The sequence below is a fragment of the Hypanus sabinus genome, chromosome 4 (genome assembly GCF_030144855.1).
Source record: "Hypanus sabinus isolate sHypSab1 chromosome 4, sHypSab1.hap1, whole genome shotgun sequence".
NCBI classification, from domain to species: Eukaryota; Metazoa; Chordata; class Chondrichthyes; order Myliobatiformes; family Dasyatidae; genus Hypanus; species Hypanus sabinus.
This window is the reverse complement of record NC_082709.1, coordinates 1,200,877-1,218,684: the sequence shown is the minus strand read 5'-3', so window position 1 is coordinate 1,218,684 and position 17,808 is coordinate 1,200,877. Positions and strand designations below refer to the sequence as shown.

General features: G+C 41.8%; 1 protein-coding gene across 10 annotated transcripts in view; it reads left to right on the top strand.

Annotated features, from left to right (window-relative positions):
- acmsd (aminocarboxymuconate semialdehyde decarboxylase) overlaps positions 1-17,808 on the top strand; it is a 169,522-nt gene that overhangs the window by 49,311 nt on the left and 102,403 nt on the right. For 6 of the 10 annotated variants that reach the window (XR_009511534.1, XM_059966276.1, XM_059966277.1 and 3 more), the window contains 2 exons: positions 12,123-12,303; positions 16,699-16,743. The exons of 2 other annotated variants lie outside the window; for them this stretch is intronic. Coding sequence is in view for 7 of the 8 variants with exons in the window: in XM_059966276.1 (XP_059822259.1) it covers positions 12,247-12,303; positions 16,699-16,743 (102 nt within the window). In the remaining variant the exon portion in view is untranslated. The remainder of the gene's footprint in view (positions 1-12,122; positions 12,304-16,698; positions 16,744-17,808) is intronic. 2 more of the 10 variants (XM_059966274.1, XM_059966275.1) reach the window with 2 other exon arrangements.

Genomic DNA, 17,808 nt, shown 5'->3' with positions numbered 1-17,808 from the left:
TACAGCAGTGCTCTGGCAGGATAGATTAGAGGTCTTGTCTAGGGAGGCTATTTGGGTGGAATTGAGGAATGGGAAAGGTGTAGTAACACTTATAGGGGTGTATTATAGACCACCTAATGGGGAGTAAGAATTAGGGGAGCAAATTTGCAAGGAGATATCAGATATTTTTAGTAAGCACAGGGTTGTGATTGTGGGAGATTTTAATTTTCCACACAGACTGGGAAGCCCATACTGTAAAAGGGCTGGATGAAGTTTGGAGTTTGTAAAATGTGTGCAGGATCGTTTTTTGCAGCAGTACATAGAGGTTCCAACTAGAGAAGGGGCAGTGTTGGATCTTCTGTTAGGGAATGAAATAGGTCAGGTGACGGAGGTATGTGTTGGGGAGCACTTCGGGTCCAGTGATCACAATGCCATTAGTTTCAATATAATTATGCCGAAGGATAAGACGACCCAGGATAGAGATTTTTGATTGGAGAAAGGCTAACTTTGAGGAGATGCAAAAGGATTTAGAAGGAGTGGATTGGGACAATTTGTTTTATGGGAAGGATGTAATAGAGAAATGGCGGTCATTTAAAAGTGAAATTTTGAGGGTACAGAATCTTTACGTTCCTGTTAGGTTGAAAGGAAAGGTTAAAAGTTAGAGAGATCCATGGTTTTCAAGGGATATTGTAAACTTGGTTAGGAAAAAGAGAGATATCTACAATAAATATAGGCAGCATGGAGTAAATGAGGTGCTCGAGCAATATAAAGAATGTAAGAAGAATCTTGAGAAATAAATTAGAAAAGCTAAAAGAAGATAAGAGGTTGCTTTGGCAAGTAAGGTGAAAATAAATCGAAAGGGTTTCTAGAGTTATATTAATAGCAAAAGGATAGTAAGGGATAAAATTGGTCCCTTAGAGAATCAGAGTTGACAGCTATGTGTGGAGCCAAAAGAGATGGGGGAGATTTTGAACAATTTCTTTTCGGTATTCACTAAGGAGAAGGATAGTGAACAGTTAACATGGATTTGTGCGTGGAAGGTCATGTTTGACAAATCTTATTGGATTTTTTGAAGAGGTTACAAGGAAAGTTGACGAGGGTAAAGCAGTGGATGTTGTCTATATGGACTTCAGTAAGGCCTTTGACAAGGTTCCGCATGGAAGGTTAGTTAGGAAGGTTCAATCGTTAGATATTAATATTGAAGTAGTAAAATGGATTCAACAGTGGCTGGATGGGAGATGCTAGAGAGTAGTGGTGGATAACTGTTTGTCAGGTTGGAGGCTGGTGACTAGTGGTGTGCCTCAGGGATCTGTACTGGGTCCAATGTTGTTTGTCATATACATTAATGATCTGGATGATGGGGTGGTAAATTGGATTAGTAAGTATGCAGATGATACTAAAGTAAGTGGCGATGTGGATAATGAAGTAGGTTTTCAAAGTTTGCAGAGAGATTTAGGCCAGTTAGAAGAGTGGGCTGAATGATGGCAGATGGAGTTTAATACTGATAAGTGTGAGGTGCTACATTTTGGTAGGAATAATCGAAATAGGACATACATGGTAAATGGTAGAGCATTGAAGAATGCAGTAGAACAGAGTGATCTAGGAATAATGGTGCATAGTTCCCTGAAGGTGGAATCTCGTGGATGGGGTGGTGAAGAAAGCTTTTGATATGTTGGCCTATATAAATCAAAGTATTGAGTATAGGAGTTGGGATATAATGTTAAAATTGTAATGGCATTGGTAAGGCTGAATTTGGAGTATTGTGTATAGTTCTATCACCGAATTATAGGAAAAATGTCAACAAAATAGAGAGTACAGAGAAGATTTACTAGAAAACTGGGTTTCAGCACCTAAGTTACAGGGAAAGATTGAACAAGTTAGGTCTTTATTCTTTGGAGTGTAGAAGGTTGAGGGGGGACTTGATAGAGGTATTTAAAATTATGAGGGGGATAGATAGAGTTGACGTGGATAGGCTTTTTCCATTGACAGTAGGGGAGTTTCAAACAAGAGGACATGAGTTGAGAGTGAGGGGGCAAAAGTTTAAGGGTAACATGACGGGGAATTTCTTTACTCAGAGAGTGGTAGCTGTGTGGAACAAGCTTCCAGTGGAAGTGGTAGAGGCAGGTTCAGTATTGCCATTTAAAGTAAAATTGGATAGATATATGGACAGGAAAGGGAATGGAGGGTCATGGGCTGAGTGCGGGTCAGTGGGACTAGTTGAGAGTAAGTTCAGCACGGACTAAAAGGGCCGAGATGGCCTGTTTCTGTGCTGTAATTGTTATATGGTTATATGATTATAGTGATGACTCACAATGGATTGAGCTTGAGCATGTAGATATTATGGAAGAGGATGAGCTGGAGCTTTTGGAAAGCATCAAGTTGGATAAGTCACTGGAACTGGACAGGATGTACACCAGGCTACTGTGGGAGGCGAGGGAGGAGATTGCTGAGCCTCTGGTGATGATCTTTGCACTATCAACGAGGAAGGGAGAGGTTCCGGAGGATTGGAGGGTTGCAGATGTTGTTCCCTTATTGAAGAAAGGGAGTAGAGATAGCCCAGGAAACTATAGACCAGTGAGTCTTACTTCAGTGGTTGGGAAGTTGATGGAGAAGATCCTCAGAGGCAGGATTTATCAACATTTGGAGAGGCATAACATGATTAGGAATAGTCAGCATTGCTTTGTCAAAGGCAGGTCATGCCTTACGAGCTTGACTGAATTTTTTGAGGATGTGACAAAACACATTGATGAAGGAAGAGCAGTCAATGTAGTGTATATGGATTTCAGCAAGGCATTTGATAAGGTACCCCATGCAAGGCTTCTTGAGAAAGTAGGTGGCATGGGATCCAAGGGGATATTGCTTTGTGTATCCAGACTGGTTTGCCCACAGAAGGCAAAGAGTGGTTGTAGACAGGTCATATTTTGCATGGAGCTCGGTAACCAGTGGTGTACCTCAAAGATCTGTTCTGGGACTCCCTACTCTTTGTGATTTTTATAAATGACCTGGATGAGGAAGTGGAGGGATGGGTTAGTAAATTTGCTGATGACACAAAGGTTGGGGGTGTTGTGGATAGTGTGGAGAGCTGTCAGAGGTTACAGAGGGACATTGATAAGATGCAAAACTAGACTGAGAATTGGCAGATGGAGTTCAATCCAGATAAGTGTGAGGTGGTTCATTTTGGTAGGTCAAATTTGATGGCAAAATATAGCATTAATGGCAAGTCTCTTGGCAGTGTGGAGGATCAGAGGGATCTTGGGGCCTGAGTCCATAGGACACTCAAAGCTGCTATGCAGCATGACTCAGTGGTTAAGAAGGCATACGTTGCATTGGTCTTCATCAACCATGGGATTGAGTTTAAAAGCCGAGAGGTAATGTTGCAGTGGTAATGTTGCTCTTTTGGAAGAGGACAGCGAGGCTTTGAGAGGAAGTGCGGCGGCGGCCATTTTCAAATTGTCCAATTGCATCTCAGATCGGAGTTCTGAGAGGCGGGACTGCGCAGGCGTGTGATGGAGGCCTGGGAAGGAGGGAAGATATAAAAAGAACACAGCCTTAAGAAGCCGGCAGCTTCGTTTGCGGGCAGTGGAGTGCGCCGGGAGCAGAGTGTAGGGCTTGGGCTCAGAGGGCTTAGGCGGAAGAGGGCACAGTAGGCTTATCTTTTAGTTCTTGTTATTGTCAGTTATTTGGGAAGTATGAGAGTGAGGGAGCTTGTTGTTCTCGGTGTCGGATGTGGGAGGTCCTGGAGTCTCCGAGCCTCCCGGACGTCCACATCTGCGCCAGGTGCGCCGAACTGTAGCTCCTGAGGGACCAAGTTAGGGAACTGGAGCTGCAGCTCGATGACCTTCGCCTGGTCAGGGAGAGTGAGAAGGTGATAGAGAGGAGTTACAGGCAGGTGGTCACTCCGGGGCTACGGGAGGCAGATAGGTGGGTCACGGTCAGGAAAGGGAAGAGGCAGGTACTAGGGAGTACCCCAGTGGCTGTACGCCTTGACAATAACTACTCATGTTTGAGTACTGTTGGGGGGGGACAGAGTACCTGGTGGAAGTGACAGTGGCCGGGCCTCCGGCACAGAGGACGGCCCTGTAGCTCAGAAGGGTAGGCATAGAAGAAAGAGGACCATAGTAATAGGGGACTCCGATAGTCAGGGGTTCAGACAGGCGGTTCTGTGGAAGTGATCGGGAGTCCCAGATGGTAATTTGCCTCCCTGGTGCCAGGGTTCGGGACGTTTCTGATCGCGTCCAAGATATCCTGAAGTGGGAGGGTGAGGAGCCAGAGGTCGTGGTACATGTAGGTACCAATGACATAGGTAGGAAAGGGGAAGAGGTCCTGAAACTAGAGTATAGGGAGTTAGGAAGGCAGTTAAGAAGAAGGACCGCAAAGGTAGTAACCTCGGGATTACTGCCTGTGCCACGCGACAGTGAGAGTAGGAATAGAATTAGGTGGAGGATGAATGTGTGGCTGTGGGATTGGAGCAGAGGGCAGGGATTCAAGTTTCTGGATCATTGGGACTTCTTCTGGGGCAGGCGTGACCTGTTCAAGAAGGACGGGTTACACTTGAATCCTGGGGGGACCAATATCCTAGTGGGGAGGTTTGCTAGGGCTACAGGGCAGACTTTAAACTAGTAAGATGGGGGGGCGGGAATCAATTTGAGGAAACTATGGGAGAGGAGGTTAGTTCACCAGTAGAGCAAGTAAATAGACAGTGTGTGAGGGAGGAAAGGCAGGTGATGGAGAAGGGATGCGCTCAGCCCGAAGATGTAGGGGAGAAGAAAGAAAAGGATAATAAATTTGAATGCATTGTTAGGGATGAAAAGAGAGGAGGAGGTGGAGAGTAGCTTAAATGTATCTATTTTAATGCTAGGAGCATTGTAAGAAAGGTGGATGAACTTAAAGCGTGGATTGATACCTGGAATTATGATGTTGTAGCTATTAGTGAAACATGGTTGCAGGAAGGGTGTGATTGGCAACTAAATATTCCTGGATTTAGTTGCTTCTGGTGTGATAGAGTAGGAGGGGCCAGAGGAGGAGGTGTTGCATTGCTTGTCCGAGAAAATCTTATGGCAGTGCTTTGGAAGGATAGATTAGACAGCTCCTCCAGGGAGGCTATTTGGGTGGAATTGAGGAATGGGAAGGGTGTAGTAACACTGATAGGAGTGTATTATAGGCCACCTAATGGGGCGCGTGAGTTGGAAGAGCAAATGTGTAAGGAGATAGCAGATATTTGTAGTAAACACAAGGTGGTGATTGTGGGAGATTTTAATTTTCCACACATAGACTGGGAAGCTCATTCTGTAAAAGGGCTGGATGGTTTAGAGTTTGTGAAATGTGTGCAGGATAGTTTTTAGCAACAATACATAGAAGTACCGACTAGAGATGGGGCAGTGTTGGCTTTCCTGTTAGGGAATGCGATAGGTCAGCTGACAGATGTATGTGTTGGGGAGCACTTCGGGTCCAGTGATCACAATAGCATTAGCTTCAATATAATTATGGAGGACAGGACAGGACCTAGTGTTGAGATTTTTGATTGGAGAAAGGCAAACTTTGAGGAGATGCAAAGGGATTTAGAGAGAGTGGATTGGGTCAAGTTGTTTTATGGGAAGGATGTAATAGAGAAATGGAGGTCATTTAAGGGTGAAATTATGAGGGTACAGAATCTTTATGTTCCTGTTAGGTTGAAAGGAAAGGTTAAAGGTTTGAAAGCACCATGCTTTTCAAGGGATATTAGAAATTTGGTTCGGAAAAAGAGGGATGTCTACAATAGATATAGGCAGCATGGAGTAAAGGAATTGCTCGAGGAATATAAAGAATGTAAAAGGAATCTTAAGAAAGAGATTAGAAAAGCTAAAAGAAGATATGAGGTTGGTTTGGCAAATAAGGTGAAAGTAAATCCGAAAGGTTTCTACAGTTATATTAAAAGCAAGAGGATAGTGAGGGATAAAATTGGCCCCTTAGAGAATCAGAGTGGTCAGCTATGTGTGGAGCCGAGGGAGATGGGAGAAATTTTGAACGATTTCTCCTCTTCGGTATTCACTAAGGAGAAGGATATTGAATTGTGTAAGGTGTGGGAAACAAGTAAGGAAGTTATGGAACCTATGACAATTAAAGAGGTGGAAGTACTGGCGCTTTTAAGAAATTTAAAAGTGGATAAATCTCCGGGTCCTGACAGGATATTCCCCAGGACCTTGAGGGAAGTTTGTGTAGAAATAGCAGGAGCTCTGACGGAGATCTTTAAGATGTCATTAGAAACGGGGATTGTGCTGGAGGATTGGCGTATTGCTCATGTGGTTCCATTGTTTAAAAAGGGTTCTACAAGGAAGCCTAGCAATTATAGACCTGTCAGTTTGATATCAGTGGTGGGTAAATTAATGGAAAGTATTCTTAGAGATAGTATTAATAATTATTTGGATAGACAGGATCTGATTAGGAGTAGCCAGCATGGATTTGTGTGTGGAAGGTCATGTTTGACAAACCTTATTGAATTTTTTGAAGAAGTTACGAGGAATGTTGACGAGGGTAAGGCAGTGGATGTAGTCTATATGGACTTCAGCAAAGCCTTTGACAAAGTCCCACATGGAAGGTTAGTTAAGAAGGTTCAGTCGTTAGGTATTAATGCTGGAGTAATAAAATGGATTCAACAGTGGCTAGATGGGAGATGCCAGAGAGTAGTGGTGGATAATTGTTTATCGGGATAGAGGCCGGTGACTAGCGGGGTGCCTCAGGGATCTGTTTTGGGCCCAATGTTGTTTGTAATATACATAAATGATCTGGATGATGGGGTGGTAAATTGGATTAGTAAGTATGCCGATGATACTAAGGTAGGAGGTGTTGTGGATAATGAGGTGGGTTTTCAAAGCTTGCAGGGAGATTTATGCCAGTTAGAAGAATGGGCTGAATGTTGGCAGATGGAGTTTAATGCTGAGAAGTGTGAGGTTCTACATTTTGGCAGGAATAATCCAAATAGAACATACAGGGTAAATGGTAGGGCATTGAGGAATGCAGAGGAACAGAGAGATCTCGGAATAACAGTGCATAGTTCCCTGAAGGTGGAGTCTCATGTAGATAGGGTGGTGAAGAAGGCTTTTGGAATGCTGGCCTTTATAAATCAGAGCATTGAGTACAGAAGTTGGGATGTAATGTTAAAATTGTACAAGGCATTGGTAAGGCCAAATTTGGAATATTGTGTACAGTTCTGGTCACCGAATTATAGGAAAGATATCAATAAATTAGAGAGAGTGCAGAGACGATTTACTAGGATGTTACCTGGGTTTCAGCACTTAAGTTACAGAGAAAGGTTGAACAAGTTAGGTCTCTATTCATTGGAGCGTAGAAGGTTGAGGGGATTTGATCGAGGTATTTAAAATTTTGAGTTGACGTGAATAGGCTGTTTCCATTGAGAGTAGGGGAGATTCAAATGAGAGGACATGATTTGAGAGTTAGGGGGCAGAAGTTTAAGGGAAACACGAGGGGGTATTTCTTTACTCAGAGAGTGATAGCTGTGTGGAATGAGCTTCCTGTAGAAGTAGTAGAGGCCAGTTCAGTTGTGTCATTTAAGGTAAAATTGGATAGGTATATGGACAGGAAAGGAGTGGAGGGTTATGGGCTGAGTGCGGGTAGGTAGGACTAGGTGAGATTAAGAGTTCGGCACGGACTAGGAGGGCTGAGATGGCCTGTTTCCGTGCTGTGATTGTTATATGGTTATATGATATAGGACCCTGGTCAGATCCCACTTGGAGTACTGTGCTCAGTTCTGGTTGCATCACTACAGGAAGTATGTGGAAACTATAGAAATGGTGCAGAGGAGATTTACAAGGATGTTGCCTGGACTGGGGAGCATGCCTGATAAGAATAGGTTGAGTGAATTTGGCCTTTTCTCCTTGGAGCAACGGAGGATGAGAAGTGACCTGATAGAGGTGTACAAGATAATGAGAGGCACTGATTGTGTGGATAGTCGGAGGCTTTTTTCCCAGGGCTGAAATGGCTAGCATGAGACGGCAGAGTTTTAAGGTGCTTGGAAGTAGGTGCAGAGGAGATGTCAGGGGTAAGTTTTTTACTCAGAGAGTGATGAGTGTGTGGAATGGGCTGCTGCCGGCAACGGTGGTGGAGGCGGATGTGATAGGGTCTTTTAAGAGTCTCGTGGATAGGTATATGGAGCTTAGAAAAATAGAGGGCTGTGGGCAAGCCTAGGTAGTTCTAAGTTAAGGACATGTCTGGCACAGCTTTTTGGGCTGAAGGGCCTGTATTATGCTGTAGATTTTCTATGTTTCGATGTTTCAAACTATACAGTGATCACATTTCTTTATTATTCCCAGTAACTCCCCTCACATTCTACCAGGGGTGAATTAAAGTGGTCAATTATCCTACTAACCTACAATTCTTTAGGATGTGAGAGGAAACCAGTGTACTTGTTGGAATGTCATGCAGTCACAGGGAGAAGACGCAAATTTCATGTAGACAGGATTCAAACTCAGGACTGAACTCAGAGCTCTGACGTTGTGAGAAAAATATCTATTGGCTTCACTAAGCCAATCTGTCCTTTGTGTCAGATTTGTGTTCTTGCTCCTTTGAGATTCTTTTCCACAGATGGCTAAAGGTTTTACCAGCAGATTGGTGGCAAATTTTACCACTGATGACTTACCAGTGAGATAAAGTTCTGCGACACTTGAAAATTCTTGTCCGTGTCCGACCAGTTTGATGAACTCTTCAATCAATGTTTCTCTGCTGGATTGAATTTCTTTCTTTAATCTTGGTGAAACTCCTGCTTGGTGAAATACATTTTTCTTACAATTATTAATTTTGCGGAGCCTTTGAACATTTGCATTGTTTTATTTTTGTCTACCCCTTAACCTGTTGTGCAAATTCCTTGGGCAAGCAACCACATTTGCTCCCTCAGACACAATGCTGTCTCTTACAAATTGCTAACACATTGGGTTGTAACCAAATAAATTTTAATTTTTGATTCTTCCTGTCCATCTCATTCTTTAAAGATTCTCATCAGCACAGATTCACATAGCATATACAACAGCTGTGGCATATGGCCAAGTGGTTAAGGCATTGGACGAGTGATCTGAAGGTCGTGAGTTCGAGCCCCAGCCTAAGGTAGCGTGTTGTGTCCTTGAGCAAGGCACTTAACCACACACTGCTCCAGTCCACCCAGCTGAAAATGTGTACCGGCAAAATAGAACATAGAACATAGAACAATACAGTACAGTACAAGCCCTTTGCCCACAATGTTGTACCGACCCTTAAACCCTACCTCCCATATAACCCCCCCACTTTATATTCCTCCAAAGTATATGTATATAGTAGGCATATACCTGTCTAGTAGTCTCTTAAATTTCACTAGTGTATCTGCCTCCACCACTGACTCAGGCAGTGCAGTCCACACATCAGCCACTCGCTGAGTAAAAAGCCTTCTAATATATCCCTTGAACTTTCCACCCCTTACCTTAAAGCCATGTCCTCTTGTATTGAGTTGTGATGCCCAGGGGAAGAGGTGCTGGCTTTCCACTCAATCTATTCCTCTGAATATCTTGTATACCTTTATTATGTCTCTTCTCATCCTCCTTCTCTTCAGAGAGTAAAGTCCTAGCTCCCTTAATCTCTGATCATAATGCATACTCTCTAAACCAGGCAACATACTGGTAAATCTCCCCTGTACCCTTTCCAATGCTTCTACATCCTTCCTATATTGAGGCAACCAGAACTGGACACAGTACTCCAAGTGTGGCCTAACCAGAGTTTTATAGAGCTGCATCATTACCCCATGACTCAAACTCTATCTCTCGACTAATTAAAGCAAACACTCCATAAGCTTTCTTAACTACCCTATCTACCTTTGAGTCAACTTTCAGGGATTTATGGACATGTTCCCCCAGATCCCTCTCCTCCTCCACACTTCCAAAGTATCCTGCCATTTACTTTGTACTCTACCTTGAAGTTTGTCCTTCCAAAGTGTACCACCTCACACTTCTCCGGGGTCGGGTTGAACTCCATCTGCCACTTCTCAGCCCATTTCTGCATCCTATCAATGTTTCTCTGCAATCTTCAACAATCCTCAACACTATCCACAATACCACCACACCACCAACCTTTGTGTTGTCTACAAATTTGCCAACCCACCCTTCTACCCCCACATCCAGGTCATTAATAAAAATCATGAGAAGTAGAGGTCCCAAAATCGATCCTTGTGGGACACCACTAGTCACAACCCTCCAATCCCAATGTACTCCCTCCACCATGACCCTCTGCTTTCTGTAGGCAAGCTAATTCTGAATCCACCTGGCTAAACTTCCCTGAATCCCATGCCTTCTGACTTTCTGAATAAGCCTACCATGTGGTACCTTGTCAAATGCCTTAAAGTCCATGTAGATCACATCCACTGCACTACCCTCATCTATGTGCCTGGTCACCTCCTTAAAGAACTCTATCAGACTTGTTAGACACGATCTGCCCTTCACAAAGCCACATTGACTGTCCCTGATCAGACTATGATTATCTAACTGCTCATACATTCTATCTCTAAGAATCTTTTCCAACAGTTTTCCCACCACAGACGTAAGGCTCACTGGTCTATAATTACCTGGACTATCCCTACTACCTTTTTTGAACAAGGGGACAACATTCACCTCCCTCCAGTCCTCCAGTACCATTCCTGTGGACAACGAGGACATAAAGATCCTAGCCAGAGGCTCAGCAATCTCTTCCTTTGCCTCGTGGAGCAGCCTGGGGAATATTCCATTAGGCCCTGGGGACTTATCCATCCTAATGTATTTTAACAACTCCAACACCTCTTCTGCCTTAATATCAACATGCTCCAGAACATCAACCTCACTCATATTGTCCTCAGCATCATCAAGTTCCCTCTCATTGGTGAATACTGAATAGAAGTATTCATTGAGGACCTTGCTCACTTCCACAGCCTCCAGGCACATCTTCCCACCTTTATATCTAATCGGTCCTACCTCACTCCTGTCATCCTTTTGTTCTTCACATAATTGAAGAATGCCTTGGGGTTTTCCTTTACCCCACTCACCAAGGCCTTCTCATGCCCCCTTCTTGCTCTCCTCAGCCCCTTCTTAAACTCCTTTCTTGCTACCCTATATTCTGCAATAGACCCATCTGATCCTTGCTTCCTAAACTTCACGTATGCTGCCTTCTTCCATCTGACTAGATTCTCCACCTCACTTGTCACCCATGGTTCCTTCACCCTACCATTCTTTATCTTCCTCACCAGGACAAATTTATCCCTAGACATCAATCACATGTCCATAGTACATTTCCCTGCAAAAACATCAACCCAATTCACACCTGCAAATTCCAGCCTTATAGCCTCATAATTTGCTCTTCCCCAATTAAAAATTTTCCTGTCCCCTCTGATTCTAACCTTTTCCATGATAATGTTAAAGGCCAGGGAGCAGTGGTCACTGTCCCCCAGATGCTCACCCACTGACAGATCTGTGAGCTGACCCTGCTGGGGGTTAACCTTGCGATAGAGTGGTGACTTATCTGGGGGGGGGGGGGGGGGGAGTCTCGTACTCTCAGTTGCTTCACACCACAGAAACCAGCATAAGCACTGGCCTGATGAGCCTATAAGGCTTGGGACAGACTTTAACTTTAACTAAATACAATAGCTGAGAGCATTGGATATAGCTACGAATATAGTCAATATTCAGCTGTTGCACCAAAGCCTAATTTCTTGTGCCAAGCAAGTGGCTGTCCTGATTAACCAATGGCCTAATCTACTATATTTAGTTCACAGTCCTCTAAGTACACATTATTTCTCTTTCAGTCCTGGTATGTTATAATTCAGAGCTGTGATTTACAATTCTGCTGCACAAAATACCCAATACTTACCGTACATTGCACTCCACATTTTAGAAGATGGTCCAATTCATTTCTCTCTTTATTCTGAAGCTTAACATTTAATTATAGCATAAACATATCAAATTTTTCTGGAATGTTTCAGTGTTTACATGTTTGAAAACAGCACATTCATGTGTTAGGTTGAAAACAATTAGTTAACAATTTCTTTTGTCAATAAGTTCTTATCATCATTAAAATATGCCTTATGTTTGCAGTTTGATTACAAATGTATTCACCATGTTCTCCTTTATACTATACTTTGTACCTTATTGATTTGTTGCCAGTTTGAGCTGTGATTGGTTACTGTACAACTATACCCCTCAGAGGAAGAGAAGATTTAAAAGAGTGGGCTGTGGTTTGCAGCAGGAGATCAAATCACACAGCGGCTGAATTGCTTGCTGTGCAGGGATGAAGATAGATTTGCACAGTCACATCTTGCCCAAAGAGTGGCCTAATCTGAAGCAGGTAACATTCTAATTGTATTTTTTTCTGTTTTTGAGAAATATTAAACTGAAAAAAATCACGTTGAGCAAAGAGACAATTAAATTCCTGAAGGAATAAAAAGTATAAATATGTAAAAAAAAATTAACAAATGTCTTTATGAAACCTGGAGGCTTCTGAAGTGAAGTTAAACAGGAAGCAGTTTTGAATATAACAACAAAAGTTTAAAGGTAACACGAGAGGGAATTTCTTAACTCAGAGAGTGGTAGCTGTGTAGAATGAGCTTCCAGTAGAAGTGGTAGAGGCAGGTTCGGTATTGTCATTTAAAGTAAAATTGGATAGGTATATGGACAGGAAAGGAATGGAGGGTTATAGGCTGCATGCAGGTAAGTGGGACTAGGTGAGTGTAAGTGTTGGCATGGACAAGAAGGGCCGAGATGGCCTGTTTCCGTGCTGTAACAGAAGATGGTCAAAAATGGACAGATCTACTCTCGGTGTAAAAAAAAAGTAATCAGAATTTGTTTAAAGCCAATGAAAGGTGCAGCACAGTAGTGTAGTGGTCAGCACAAATCTTAACAGTACCAGTGCACGAGGTTCAACTACCACCGCTGTCTGTGGGTGGTAATTACGGTCTCCCCATGACCTCATGGGCTTTCCTCCGGGTACTTCAGTTTCCTCCTACAGTCCAAAGACGTACCAGTTAGTAGGTTCATTGGTCATTGTAAATTGTCCCATGATTAGGCTGGGGTTAAATTGGGGGATTACTGGGTAGCATGAATCAAAGGGCTGAAAGGGTCTGTTTCATGCCAGTTTTAATAAAAGTTAAAAATGAGACAAAATAAGATTTGTTTGAAGAGTTAACAAAAATTGAATATGGCACGTTATGAGACAAGTAACCAGTTATCAGATCCTATCATTGTTGAAGCACTTTGCTTCTGTCTGCTTTCCATTACAAGTACACAGGTTGCCTCTACTTCCACAGTGAACTTTGCGCTTTAATGATTAATTTGCACTTAGTGAAAGTTTACTTGACCTTTGATGTTACTGAAACCTGAAAACAATCTATGATGCAGTGATATTTCTGAGTTATCCCAGAAAGGATATGAGTATTATTCATGTCATAGAATGTAAATCCGTGAGAGAGTGGAAATCAAAAGAAGAGATAGTTAAAATGCAGACACAATGAAATGTTGTGGTGATAGCAAAGGATTTCAGATACAACAAGAAAGTATAAACCCGATTCTGAATATGAATTCTGGGAGCATTCAACAAATCAGACAGTATCAGTGGGGAAAGAAACAGAATAACCACCTTGAAGTAAAAGGCCTTTTATCATTACTAGAAAAATGAAATGAGAAGTTGGTTTAAGTGAAGAGAGGGGGAGGTTGAGAGAACAGAGGGAATATCTAATAGGGTGCAGACCAGAGTTGTCAGAGCAACAATTACTTTGAAACACAGCAGGTGGAACAAACTAATAGGTCAACAAATTGAAAGATAACACATCAAAATAAAGGTACAGTCACATCAGTGTGACAAAAAAGGTTCTATTCAGAACCTATGAATGTTCAAGTTTCCCTCAGTCACAACTAAGATGTCATTAAGCTCCTAATACCATAGAAATGAGGAATTTTATAAAATAGGAGATGGAATATCAATATCAAAATATTAAGGAATTGAAAACAGATTGGTAACAGATTAGCTTTACTTGACATATGTATATCAAAATATATAATAAATGTGTTGTTTGCATCAACGTTAAGCTCAGAGTCTGATGATGTGCTGGGGGCAGTCTGCAAGTGTTCCCATGCTTCTGGCACCAACATAGCAAGCTCTCTACTTACTAAACCTAACCGGTACGTTTTGGAATGTGAGGAAACAGGAATATCCAGAGGAAACCCATACAGTCACAGGGAGAACATTATATTTACTAACCAGCATTGCTTTTATTCACATTACCATTGACACTAGCTTCAACACAAGATTTATATAATCATAATTTTTAAAATGTTAATTTAACTGCTAAAAGGCAATACATATTAATGTAACTTTCCAGAAAATCCAAATAAAAATTCATTCATTTAATTGGAGGACATTTACTACCCTTGGGATAAAAGTTTTGACATACAATATATTTTTATCTTTCCACCTTCTACAGCAGAAATATCATCTTTCAATACCATACTTAAGTTTTCTATAGACTTTTAAAAATATCATATAACCATATAACCATTACAGCACGGAAACAGGCCATCTCGGCCCTTCTAGTCCGGCCGAACACTTACTCTCACCTAGTCCCACTGACCTGCACTCAGCCCATAACCCTCCATTCCTTTCCTGTCCATATACCTATCCAATTTTACTTTAAATGGCAATACCGAACCTGCCTCTACCACTTCCACTGGAAGCTTGTTCCACACAGCTACCACTCTCTGAGTAAAGAAATTCCCCCTCGTGTTACCTTAAACTTTTGCCTTCTAACTGTCAACTCATGTCCTCTTGTTTGAATCTCCCCTACTCTCAATGGAAAAAGCCTATCCACGTCAACTCTATCCAACCCCCTCGTAATTTTAAATACCTCTATCAAGTACCCCCTCAACCTTCTATGCTCCAAAGAATAAAGACCTAACTTGTTCAACCTTTCTCTGTAACTTAGGTGCTGAAACCCAGGTAACATTCTAGTAAATCTTCTCTGTACTCTCTCTATTTTGTTGACATCTTTCGTATAATTCGGTGACCAGAACTGTACACAATACTCCAAATTTGGCCTCACCAATGCCTTGTACAATTTTAACATTACATCCCAACTCCTATACTCAATGCTCTGATTTATAAAGGCCAGCATTCCAAAAGCTTTCTTCACCACCCTATCCACATGAGATTCCAGTATCAAATAGGATACGATAATGGTTGTTCAGCTAAAGCACGCACACAGAGTAAGGAAGCCCAAGTCAGTTTTAAGTAGAGGTCTCATTTGTTTTCCATCACTGACTCCAACTCACAGATTTGATAAAACAGAGAACAAGCCAGCTTCTCTAGATCCAGTTATAGGAAACAAATCTTTCACACTGTATTTTAGTCTTTAAAACATTATAATGAATCATTCCATAATTTAACTGCAGCCTCATCCATTTCATTCCACTAGATTAATATCTTACATTTTCTCTGGAATGTGTTCTATTGGTTGGCACAGGGTGCAGAACTGAAAGCATCTAACAGATGCTGAGTTTAAAATGTGTTAAAAATTAAGAAAAATGAACACTGATGGAGAAATATCAGAAGAGTTCTCCCACAAACAAAACACTGAAATACTCAGTATGTAGTATTTGTGTAAAGAAACAGGTCTGGTTTTATTTGCAAAGTGAACATGGAAGGGCTGATGACAGCAGTGTAAACTCAGACTGAGGTTGGGGAGGGCCAATGAATCTCAACAAATAGGATTCATTACTGCATTCAGGCCATCAATTTGGTTGTTAATTAGCCATTAGTTGTCTTTTGCAGGCATCCCATCCAGCATAATTTCAAAAGGATAGGATTGCTCTTTTTTTAATGAGTAATCTAAAATTTGATCCACTTTGTCCAAACTGACCCCATATTTTTCAATTCAGAAAAGGTTGTATTAAAACAAGACTACAATTTCAGGTCAATAATATTTCATTGCCTCCTTCTCTCCCAATTACCATGCTTTCATACCTGATCGCAGAGGAAAATGCAAAGTTAAGTTTTCTAGTTGGGTGCCGGGGTGGGGATAACTCTCTACTAAAGGACATGTCAGGTGTTCCTTTCCTCAGCTGGCCTTGTGCAAGGTGTAGCACCAGTTTAGCATCATGCCCCACCCCCCAAATCAGGGTCTCGTGAAGCCATGGAAGTAGGTGAGCAGTTGATGCATAACACAAGCACCGGTTAGTAGACCACTGACACTAGGCAGACAATCTCTGAAGGGTATTGATAATGCCTGGGGTCACCCATCTTGTAAAGTTACTGCCCAGAAGAAAGCAATGGCAAACAACTTCTGTAGAAAAATTTGCCAAGAACAATCAGTCATGGAAAGACTATGACCACCCATGTCACATGACAGCACATAATGAACGAACTAATATTCGAGTGTACCCAATCAAATTTGTGCTTGCTTCACATTATCCAGTGAGTCACTATGAAATTTTGGAGTTTCCCAACTCTCACACTCACAGTTGCAGGTGACCAAAACTTCTGGGGCAACCACAATCTCTTCAAATATTGAAACAGGATTCCTATTAAGAGGTAATAATTATAACAATTGTAGAGAAATCAGCAATAGCTGTCATGTGAATTCAGAGCAGTTTGGAACTTTATCCAGTATGAAAGCTACTATATGTATATTGTATATAACTAAAAGATATTTCTATCTGTAAATAAAATCAACCAGGCTTTCTCCTTTACCAGAGATATGGATATGACGGTTGGGTACAACTTCACCATCACTGCAAGGTATGCTTATTCAAATTTGAAAGAGTGATAGATAATCAATTCCACATCAATTAAGGATTTTGAACAGAATTATACAAAATCATGGCTTTCTTGTTTTTGTGATCCCCTGAATTGTATCTCCTCATTCCATGCTGCAATGTAGTCATTTACCTTGCTTCCCTGCCTGATGCTACCAACCAATGGCTATTAACTTGCTTAAAATTCTGCTCTACATATATCTCTGCAATTATCATTCATAATGCACCATCTCTACCCCAGAAATACCATATTGAATTGTACAGTTTTGAGTAGGTACCTGTCCATAATAACCCAAGAAATTTAATTATATTCCCTGGAAATAATAAGCACGATATGACTCAACTTCTCCTGCAGTGAAAAGCAGTAACAATCATCTTTAAAAACACAAAATGCTGGCAGAACTCAGCAGGCCAAACAGCATCTATGGGAGGAGGTAGTGACGACGTTTTGGGCCGAAACATTGTCACTACCTCCTCTCATAGATGCTGTCTGGCCTGCTGAATTCTGCCAGCATTTTGTGTTTTTATTTATTTCCAGCATCTGCAGATTCACTCGTGTTGCCTAACAATCATCTTTAGCTCATTTTGCATCAGTCTGGAAGTCTGTTCTAAGCCTGAGTTACTTGGGAGAAGCTGATCTGATTTCCACCCATTTCAGCAGTCTATGAGATGTCAACTAGTCCACTGTGACACTTCTTGTGAAACACTTTAGACAAACTTTGCCGATGATACTAAGGTAGGTGTTGTGGATAATGAGGTGGGTTTTCAAAGCTTGCAGGGAGATTTATGCCGGTTAGAAGAATGGGCTGAACGTTGGCAGATGGAGTTTAATGCTGAGAAGTGTGAGGTTCTACATTTTGGCAGGAATATTCCAAATAGAACATACAGGGTAAATGGTAGGGCATTGAGGAATGCAGTGGAACAGAGAGATCTAGGAATAACAGTGCATAGTTCCCTGAAGGTGGAGTCTCATGTAGATAGGGTGGTGAAGAAGGCTTTTGGAACGCTGGCCTTTATAAATCACAGCATTGAGTACAGAAGTTGGAAT